The 11513-nt window shown below is 35.4% G+C and overlaps 1 protein-coding gene across 2 annotated transcripts in view; it reads right to left on the reverse strand.

The window, feature by feature from the left end:
- Positions 1-4947, reverse strand: part of LOC306852437 (myoferlin-like) — a 29373-nt gene extending 24426 nt beyond the window's left edge. For both annotated transcript variants that reach the window (XM_079389246.1, XM_079389247.1), the window contains exons 1-3: positions 4796-4947; positions 4642-4697; positions 4362-4453 (exon numbers count right to left, since the gene is read on the reverse strand). In XM_079389246.1, coding sequence (XP_079245372.1) covers positions 4362-4453; positions 4642-4697; positions 4796-4883 — 236 coding nt within the window. In that variant the 5' untranslated portion in view covers positions 4884-4947. The remainder of the gene's footprint in view (positions 1-4361; positions 4454-4641; positions 4698-4795) is intronic.
- Between the last annotated feature and the right edge of the window lie 6566 nt (positions 4948-11513).

The raw sequence follows: 11513 nt of genomic DNA on the forward strand, positions 1-11513 counted from the left end.
ACAAAACAAATGCATATAATTAAAAAGTCCTGTGGAAAATTAAGCAAGCTAACTGTATCATGTTTCAGTAAAACATCACATCTGTCTCATATAATCTTTCAAATGCTCCTGTGTGAACTTTTCATTTGTATTTAAAAACAGTCAGGGAAAAGTGCACCATGTCTGACCCTATTTATTTTCATAATTCATGTTCCTGGTCTTATTATTAATCATCCATGAATTAAAAAACTAATAAACAACTTCATTTTTTGGAAGACATCCCCAATCTCTTTTTTATTTTTTTCAACTACTGCCATCCATTATATATCTAAAGAAAAAAATCTGAAATCTATCCGACTGAGGAAGTGAAGTTAATAGCTTGTTCTGTCAGTCCATTAAATGCTAATAAAAAGCAATGGCAAACATCACAATGTATGAATGTTTCCATGGGAGAAAAGATCTTTGTGTGATCTAACTCTGTAAGGTCACAAGAGAGATCTCCTCCAAAAGTAAATAATGCCATGTAGCTTAATACTGTGAACAGGACACTTAGTACTTAGTGGGTTAGCATCCAGGATTATTAATCCTAACACCACAAATGACGAGACAGTCAGCATTTACCTTCTGAAAACATAGACCTGTTAGTTCTACACATTTGATTAGAGGGTTGTTGTGATATTTCACAATAATGACAAGGGTGCGTCCACAAACATTAGACCAGAGCTGCGTTCATGAAACAAACAGCGGTGTATAACATTCATAAAACCATTCACTTTTTTAAAAAGTCTAATTCTTTGCAAAAATTCACATAAATGGATTTGTTTTTAATAGTTAGGATAAGGTTAGGAAAGTACTAAACAAATCCCTCTGTAAAAACCTTCAGAATGTAGATAAAAATCAAAGTTTGGTCTGTGTACGTGCTACGGAAATGGAGATTTCTGGCTCACTGGAAAATGCATTTTGAGAAAGCGGCTTTTAAAGATATGCATTGTAATGGAAATCTACTGACGCAAATAGATAAGTGCAATAAAGTGGTTCGGACGTTTTCTTCACATTACGTAAAGCCAAAAAGCCCAAAATCTCAAACTGTACCAGTGCATGAAAAGCAAATGTTTTTATCTGTAGCGTTAATTTACGCAAGAATTGTTTAATGAAGAATTTACACCTAAATTAATTTTGCCTTGTACCTTGTAGCAATCTACTGTATTTAATTCCATGCAACATTCATGTAATTGGCTTTAAAAAAAAATTACAAATACATTTGCTCTACTTGTGGTTATTGACATTTTAATGTAAGAGCTTTTAAATAAGAATTCAAAGGGATTGTTTGCCAAAAAATAAATAAAAATTCTGTCATCATTTACTCACCTTCAAGTTCTTCCAAACCTGTATAAATCTGACTTGAAGCCATTGACTTGCATAGCATGGAGAAAAAAAAAAATTACTATGGAAGTCAACTAGCATTCTTCAAAATATCTTGTTTTCAACAGAAGAAAGGAAAGACAGTCATACAGGAACATGTGAAGGATGAGTAAATGACAAAAAAAAATCATTTTTGGGTGAACTATCCATTTAACGCTTACGGCTAAGGTTTTTTTCAGGGAAAGCATGCTCTTAAATTAACATTTCCTCTGAAACGTTCAAATTACAATGAAGCCAACGTTTAATGAATGAGAAATCTGATAAAACTTTCCTCCCAAAAACCTTATCATAGCATCCTATGACAATAAAAACAACATTTGCATTGCGCAAAATTCCCAGCATAGACTCCAACCTAATATTCAAAACCTGATGAGCCAAGTTTCAAACAAACATGCCAAAGCAAATATATAAGACAAAGGTAACCACACCCTCCAACATTTTGACTCATTCCATTTCCTTTATGGAATGTTACTTCTAAGATCCTTAACCTGAGGTGATTCCAAGCATGATTAATATTTACTAACCTCACGGTAGCATTGATCAAACAGACAAATGTTCTTTAAACATCTTAGCCTCCCTGTACTTTAGCACAAACACTAAAGTATTTCACTGAGAATTAAACTCTAAATGTGCTGTTTGCTACAATTCTGGCCTTACGGGAAGCAGTCGTAGGATTAGATCAGTGCCGTGATGCTCTTCATTTACCAGACTCTCAAACAGAATTGATTTGAAATGCAACAATGCTACTTTTGTTCCAAAATAAATATGCCCACAACATTTTGCCAAGCCTGTTGTTGGATCAGCATCTTCTCAACATCCAGGGACTACATTCTTAGACAGTCATAACCTATATCATGAACTAACTATTTTATTAAAATAAAGAAAAATTTAAATAAAATACAAATATTAGATGACAAACCTTTGCAATTTACTAAAATGACTAAATGGAAATAAATCAAATCTAAACTAAACTTGAAATTAAAACATTAAACCTAGATAGTAATATAAGATAAAAACCAAACACTCATAATAAAATTCAAATGAAAAATCGAAAATGATCAAATATGAAAACGATAATAGTATATAAATAATACCAAAACAATGCTGTCTATCAGGTTTGTAAAACAATTAGGATTATTACATATGTGCTGCTCAAAATATTGTGATTTCATCTGGAAAGATGCTAGACCGGCCATTTCAGAGTCAGTAAACACTAATACTAGGAGGCACTTTAAATCCCACTCATATAGACAATATCTGCGTGTTTTTACTCTAATTACCCCATATTAACTACTTACATGCTATTGTACAACAACATAACTAGTGCGCTTTCGACACAGTAACAGGTAAACAGTAAAAATAAATCAGTATAATGGTGTTCTTAAGAGATAAGGAATTGTTGTCACAGCCCAACACAGACTTCCGTAGTATGGGGGGGAAATACTACAAGCAACTGTCTGATTTCCAACATTTTTCAAAATATCTTCTCATGTTCAGCAAAAGAAAGTAACTCATACAGGTTTGGAACAACTTCAGGGTGAGTAAAACATACAGAATTTTCATTTTTGGGTGAACTATCCTTTGGGTGAATTATGAACTACCCTTAAAGGAACACTCCACTTTTTGATATGATATGATGCAGCGCCTAAAAGTAGTCCCCAGCTAGGTAACTAGTTATGATATAGCTGGGGACTACTTTCAGGCGCTGCATCATATCATTGCACCTGCTGCACCCATGGTACGCCAGCAAATTTCCTTGATTATTACGCTGGAACGAGAGTGTAGTTCCTAGCCATATCGGCCTAGAAAATCACAACTTTTCATTTTCCGTCGGTCTTGGTAACTACAGAAGAGTCAAGCTTTAAATAGGAAAGTTATCGAAACTCTTTGGTCATTTTTGAGCGAGATGCTAATGGTCTAATCCGATTCAATGAAGCATGCTAAGCTAAGCTAAAAGTGCTACTGCCAGACCCAGAGATTGGCTGAATGGATTCAAAAATGGTAAAACTCAACTGTTTAACTCTAAGGGAGGTGTAAAATGAGCCTATTTCCAAAAAAGTGGAGTGTTCCTTTAAGTGTAACATCGGACTATATTTTTTGGGTTTGGACATGTTATTGCACATAATGTAAATATTTAAATCAGGAATGACTACATTAATTGATTAAAGTATTTAAAATAAGTATGAAGGAGTGGTTTTCTTCAGAAAAGTGCATTTTTGATAGACCCTAAAACAGCCACGTGACAAGTCAACGAGACAATTTGCATGTAATTGCATCAATGTAAATTTCAGCAGGAGTTATGTGCCTCTTTGTGTTCACCCATTGGATTTCCTGTTCTCATAGAGAGAAAAAAAAACTGGAATAACTGGAAAAGCATGAAATTTATGGCATGATGATAAAGCCCTCTAAGACCCCTCTATGTATTTCAATTGAATTGCATTTCAGACCAGTAAATAATCAATTATTCATCCAGAACTGTGAACCAAACGCCTCCATCTCACCCCTCATGGCATTGTAGAGCAGGTCTGAACACGGTTGTGAGGGTGTGTGTGAGCTGCAGGGTATTACAGTGTTGAACCAAGAATAACATGCTTTACTATTACCCTTAAAATGTATCAAGACAGATGTGAATCAATGAATCAGTCAATCAACCAAGAGTATGAACTGATGCAAAACTGTATTTAATTCTGTCTGCATTTAAATGACTTCTGGCAAGAATGCACCTCTTAAATACAGAAGTTCAAAACTCTTAAGTCCTATATGCCTTGAACTTCTCTAGTCACACAACTTGTATTTGATTAGGGTGGAAGCAAAAGTTCAACATCACACTGTTTGTCTTACACTGGTTAATAATGAGAATGACTCAAATGTGAAGTGACATTCAGCCAAGTATGGTGACCCATACTCGGAATTCGTGCTCTGCATTTAACCCATCCAAATGAGCGTTTAAAAACACTTACTTGTCCTTGCCAAGAGTCTCGTGGTCTTTCACAATCACTTCAATGTTGGAGGAAGAATCAAGAGGAACACCTTTTAAATCAAACTCAAGCGTCTAAAGGGGAAAACATTATTGAAAACTTCACAAACTCTCACAGCCACTGAAGAAATGCGCTATGCAGAAGAATAATATGCAAGAATCTCATTAAATAAACAGTATGTGCATTGGCAGTTTACACACACAGCGAACTTGATTCCATTCATCTGTAATTAGCGTTCAAGTGTATTAAAAACTCAACAGACCTCATTCCACACTGGGTTCAATTCACTGCTAACGGATTTGGTTTTCTTCTTTTCGTCTAGAATGATTAGAAATCCATCAAATTAACAAAACTAATAGTCGGTGCTGTTATTCTGCAGTCTAATGGCTAATAGGAAACACATGAGGAGTTGTTACCTTTAAACACCACAGATGCGATGGGGTCTGGACTGCCTAATTTCTTTTTGGGCAGACCCGCCGCAGATTCGACTGCCACGCGCAACATGACAGAAGACAAGTTCTCATTTAGTGCACTTCCATAGCGATGTGTCTCTGTATGTGGAAATGTGTGCTCTGCTCATTGCAGTGCCCTCATCCTTTTGGGAGTTTGTGAAGGGTGTGGACTTACTTCAGTGACACAATTGTGGACTACCTATGAGGTCAGTTCACTTGTATTTACGGATGTGATTCTCAACAGTATTTTAAATGATACATTTTATTAATCATTTATTATTTTATTTGAGATTATTCCATGCATGCTGAGCCAAATGCACCAGTTACTGATCACATTTTAAAGTTTAAGAGCTGAGGCACAAGCGCCACCTAGCAGTGCATCGCGTGACTCACAAAGAGTGCTGTGCTGAACAAATAATGGCATATTTTAAATGATTTAGGGGTGTCGTCTGTAATGATGATTTAATAATTGGAGTCTGCGCTCTTTGGGAGGATTGTATGGCCTGTTGCTGTTGGAACTTTACTGTTGCAAATTTACCATAGCTCAAGCTCAGTCACTGTGGCAACTTATGCTGGGAAACTAGCCTGTTTCATAAAACAAGATTAGGTTAGGTTTAAGTTCAGGTTTAAGTTAGTCTGACTTATTGTCAGTTGATTTGGTTCAAAATAAGTCAGAATAACTGAAATAAGCCTGGTTTATTTGGTAAACTTGTTTTATGAAACAGGCACCAGGGGCCTGTACCATGAAGCCGGTTTAGCTGGCTAGCCAGGTAAGTTTCAGTTTAGTTTGCACCAATCCTGGGTTTTAGGTACCATGAAAGTGGCTTGGCTTTTAGATGCGTTTATTGCCATAGTAACTTACACTGAACAGCTAACCTGGGGGCTGTTCCATAAACCAAGATTAGAGTATAAGCCAGGTTTATTTCGGTTAGTCAGGCTTATTTTTGGTAGATTCGGTTTCATAAATCAAACTTAAAAAAGTTCAAACTCAGTTACCCCGGCAACTTATGCTGGCAAACTAACCAGGGGGCTGTTCCATAAAAGACGCTAAGAAAAGCGGGGATTAAAGTCCAAAACCTGACTTGAAATAACCTAACAAGTCAATCGGGACTAAAGCGGTTCCATAAACGACAATTCAAGTTCATGCAATCTGAGTCTGACTAATGCTATCCAGGTTCAGTGAGTCAGGATAATGTGACGTACACGCTTATTCTGAAGCAGCCCTTAATGTCGATCATGGATCAAATCGATCCACCATAGCAAACAGCGAATATTTGTGCTGTTTAACGCATTTGAAACATTGTGTTTTCCTCAGTGCATAACTGATACGTCACAGGTATATTTTTTACATCTGTAAATGTCAGAAAGCCATGCAAATATATCCATTTAGCTGTCAGGAGTGGGCGAGGCTTATGCGAGAGAACGAGCGCTGCGGCGTATGGCAAGCCGTTTTAGCATTTAAACCTTCGTTCAGACTATCCATAAATATATTTACAGATAGGAAAAATTGTATTTTGACGAGTGATAATTATAATTTGACTAGTCAGAATGACAATTAGAGATATCTGCAAATATAATTGCACTAGTAAGAAATCGGATTTGAGATATCTGTAAACATATTTTGACTAGTCAAAACTCAATTTAAGATATCTGTAATGATGTTATAGATATCTTTAAAAGACGCGTCATATATCCGCAAATGTAATTAGAGATATCTCTAATTCCGTTTCGACTAGTTGCAATTATATTTGAAGATATTTCGTCGGGTCCTGATCACACTGACGGGGCTTATTTCGCGATAACTACCGGCTGCCTGTACATTATCCCTTACTTGACATTGCAATTTATGAATTAAATCAACATTACGACAAAATGAAAAACATAAACGTAAATTATTAGGGGGCTAAATATAATATAAATTCCGGCGCTATCTCTGACAACTATATAGTAATAATATATATTACCTTACAAGCTGTTCATTTACAACGCAATGAACGCATTGTTGTAAATGATTTGCAAATAATGCAGTTACAATTACAGTGTTAACCTACAGGAATTATTTAATTACCTGAAAACCAGGTCAGGCCGTTCTGAGATTTTGGCGCGCTCGTCGAAGACCATGGTTAAGGCGGGGCTTAGCAAAGGGGTGGTTTGTGTACACAATTAAGATATCTATTAAATAATTATGACTAGTCAGAATGTTAATTCTAGATATCTACATTCAGATTCTTCCTAGTCACAAAGCTGAATGCGGATATCTCCAAAGAAAGATCCTCCTAGTCGAAAATCTGATTGAGATATCCATAATTAAATTGCAGATATCTTTAAATAAGTTTTGACTAGGAAGAATTCCAATTCAAGATATCTCTAATCAAGTTTTGCCTAGTCAAAAATCCAATTCAAGATATCTACAACTGTAATTCGACTAGTAGTAAATTATTTACAGATATCTACAAATGTATTTGTGGATATCTTTAAAAATGACGAATGAAAGATATCTCCAATTGGATTATGACTAGTAAAAACCCAGTTAGAGATATCTTGAATTATAATTTGCACTAGTGGCAACTCAGTTAGAGATATCTCTAATTTAATTGTCACTAGTAAAATTGTAATTAGAGATATCTCTAATTACAATTCTGCCTAGTGAAAATTCATTTATAGATATCTTTAATTACAATTTCTACTAGTCAAAACTCATTTGTAGATATCTGAAAATATTTTCCAATGGAAGTTAATGGAAGAATATGACTAGTCATAAAAGCAATATAGATATCTCTAATGTATATTACGACTAGTCAAATTAACATTGTAGATATCTTCAATGCATATTATGACTAGTCACAATCACATTGTAGATATCTTGATTGCAATTACGACGAGTCAAAATTGCAGAATAGATATCTGGAATTGGAATTATGACTAATCAAAACTGAATTATGACTAGTATGGCAAAGAGTATTTAATGCTAAAACGGCTTGCCATATGCGGCGCGCATGCGCGCTACACAGACAGAGCAGAATAGAATACTAGCGCAAGAATTCTGAATAAAATATACATTCTGCTAAAATATTTGTTGTTGGACATTAAATGTGACACATAGAATTTTACTACATATAAGTGTATTTTATGATAGCAGCAACTGTTAATCACTAGCTCAAATGAGTTAAATGTGTGTTCCTCTTATCAGTTAAAATGTACTCTGATTTCTATTATAAATTAAAATTTTTAATTAAGTGATTTTAACTTTTGATTGTGTTTTTATGCTTTAATGCTTTAAAGAGCCATTTTAGATTGTAATGTTTTAATGTTCTAATAACCATAAAAGGTACAGCTGTCATAAATTCAGAGAGAAAGGCTGCATGGCTAGAAACTTCTGATCAACTGCATGCACAAGTAGCAACCATGTTAAAATGTCATTCGCCTACATTTTGGGCACAATACATTAAATACAGTTGGTTGTAGCCTATTTGATTATTTAAGGTGTATTTTCTGTATACTTTTATTTTTGGACCGATAATAAATTAAACTGACTGTATGTGAGAGAGTCAATGGTAATATGGATGCGTTCCTATTGGTCAGTGTTAGAGGAGCTCAGCTTAGCCTGACAGTTAGCCTGCTCCGGACCAGGTTAGTTTGCCAGCATAAGTTGCCGGGGTAACTGAGTTTGAACTTTTTTAAGTTTGATTTAGGAAACCGAGGCCTGGTTTCATAGACAGGGCTTAGCCTAAACCAGGATTAGGCCATAGTTCAATTAGGACATTTAAGTAATTTTTATAAACATGCCTTAGAAAAAAACATTACTGGTGTGCATCTTAAGATAAAACAAAGACACTGACATGTTTTAAGATCAGTCAGTGCAAGTTTCTTTCAGTCGAAACAGCTCAGATTTACATTTTAGTCTAGGACTAGGTTTAAGCCTTGTCTGTGAAACCGGGGGTATATCTACCAAAAATAAGCCTGACTAACCGAAATAAGCCTGGCTTATACTCTAATCTTGGTTTATGGAACAGCCCCCTGCTCTGGGGCAGGTTATGTTCTGGGATAGAGATCTCAAACTGAAATTGGACCAATCAGATGTGAGCAAAGTGACACATGTCTGACACACAAAAAAACTAACTCCTCCAGTTTCTCTTCCTACAAATTAAAGGTCACTATGAAGTACCTTAAATAAACAAATAAATAAAAAATACAGCAAAATTGTCTAATTGTCTTTAATGATAATTACAATTTACATATGATTTATATTATTATTACTCCATTACACACAAGCATTTTTAGTTTAACAATTATTATAAAGCATCTATTTTAAATGAATATTAATATATACAGATCATAGGTAATGTAAGTAAGTGGTAGAATCAACAGATAACACTTTAAAAATGTCTTCATACAGGATGACCTTACATGTTTGAGTCTCTATCACTATATTTTATCAACTATATAAACTAACTTCACAAGATTCACTTCTGACTGCACTGATAGAGCAAGATAATTTCCTTTATTTGTCCTCTTTTATGGACAAGTACTTCAGTGGAAATGTGTTTAAATTCCTCATATTCTTTAATCTCTTAACCTTTAACAAAAGCGTTTTGAATCTCGCTGGCTCTCTCGCGAGAAGTGAATCACACTTGCTCTGTGTTGTGATTGGCTGTTCGCCGCTGATGTCACACATTCATGTGCACACGCTCCATTAACTCGGGATCAAGCCTGAGTTGACAGAGAAAGTTGATGATCACCTTCATGGTACCAACAAAGCCAGATTAGAGTGGTTTGGTTTTGTCAACTCAAAACCTATCCTATTACTGTGAATTTGTTCATCTACCATCATGGTACAGGCCCCTGATGTTGTCTTACGACATGACAACATGTTGCCGTCGCGCTGGATTATTATTATGGATTTTGTTTTATGAGGTAGCATCAGAAACGCAGGAAGCTGGAATATGAGACTTTATTCCGTGCTGCCATCTCCGCTGGTTTCAACACTCAAAGAGCAGTATATTGTCTTTTTCCGCTTGATTTACAGTTCGCAATGACACAAGCTTGTTTCTGCAGAGATGTTCAGCATGTTTTCTGCAAAAACGTCTGACGTATTTACGTTTTACGTGATGTGAGGATGTGAAAATGCTATGCTAAATCCGATCTGACCGTCCAGGCTAATTCGGATTTCCAGAAATGCGATTTGAATAGGATTCCAAACCACATACGACTGTAGCTTGAAACGGATTTGCACAAATCGGATTTCATGTAGTTCGTTGCCGTTCATCTAAATATGATCGGATTTCAATCGGTTTGCACAAAAATCGGATTTGGGCTGACAGTCTGAACGAGGCCAAAAAGCTACGCTAAATCCGATTTTACCGGTCGTTCAGAACGAAACAGATTTCCAGAAAAGGATTCCAAACCACATACGATGTCATTCGAAACAGATTTGCACACATCGGATTTCATGTAGTGCCATTCAGACTGTGTAAATATGATCGGATTTCAATCGGATTTGCACAAAAATCGGATTTGGGCTTACAGTCCGAGTGAGGCTTCTGAACAAGGCTTCTGGTCCTTGAATTTGATTGGCCGAGCAGAGTCGGAAAGGCCAGAGTACTTCACACTGTTTGTATCACTCCGCTTGTTTTGCTTGAAAGACTTCAAATCTGTAACTCATTTTAACCAATTTGTTCAAAGGTTGTTCAACATAAATTGAATAGGTTGTTGGCAATCGGAATGTTTGGAAATGTAAACTGATATTTCCTGCTGACACACTACAGCAAAACAGAAGTAATTGCTTAAAACCATTTTTAACTGGTGAAAATACTAGTGTTCCAATAAATAATTTTGGCCACCACTGTACATGTTGACTATTCTACCTGTATTTCTTTATATAGCTGACAGCCTAAATTGTGATGTCTAGTCCCATTTAGGGCACTGATAATCTAGATTTATGTATCTGGCCACAGATTAATTTTTTAACTGGGGTGAGGAATTAAACACCACTACATGCAGCTGTTGATGGGCATCTTTGGCTTCATTTGGAACGGTTTTTGTTAGTGGAGCAAAAACAGATGTGAATATTTATTGGATAAAGCATGTAAATACCATGAGCGCATTACATTACATTTAGCAGACACTTTTATCCAAACCAACTTACAAATGAGGACAATGGAAGCAACCAAAATCAACAAAAGAGCAAGTGCTATAACAAGTCTCAGTTAGCTTAACCAAAGACGAGACTTAACGCAGTACACGTGGCAAGTTTTTTTTTTTTTTTTTTTTTTTTTTATGTGACCCTGGACCACAAAAACTTTCTTTTCTAAAGTCTTAAGTGTCAATTTTTCAAAATTGAGATTTATACATCATCTGAAAGCTGAATAAATAAGATCTCCATTGATGTTAGGATAGGACAATATTTGGCCAATATACAACTATTTAAAAATCTGGAATCTGAGGGTGGAAAAAAAATCTAATTATTGAGAAAATCGCCTTTAAAGTTGTCCAAATGAAGTTATTAGCAATGATTTTACTTATCAAAAATGAAGCTTTGATATATTTACGGTAAGAAATTTACAAAATATCTTCACGGAACATGATCTTTACTTAATGTCCTAATGATTTTTGGTGTAAAAGAAAAATGGATAATTTTGACCCATACAATGTATTTTTGGCTATTGCTACAAATATACCCCAG

The sequence above is a fragment of the Barbus barbus genome (assembly GCF_936440315.1).
Source record: "Barbus barbus genome assembly, chromosome: 32".
NCBI lineage: Eukaryota > Metazoa > Chordata > Actinopteri > Cypriniformes > Cyprinidae > Barbus > Barbus barbus.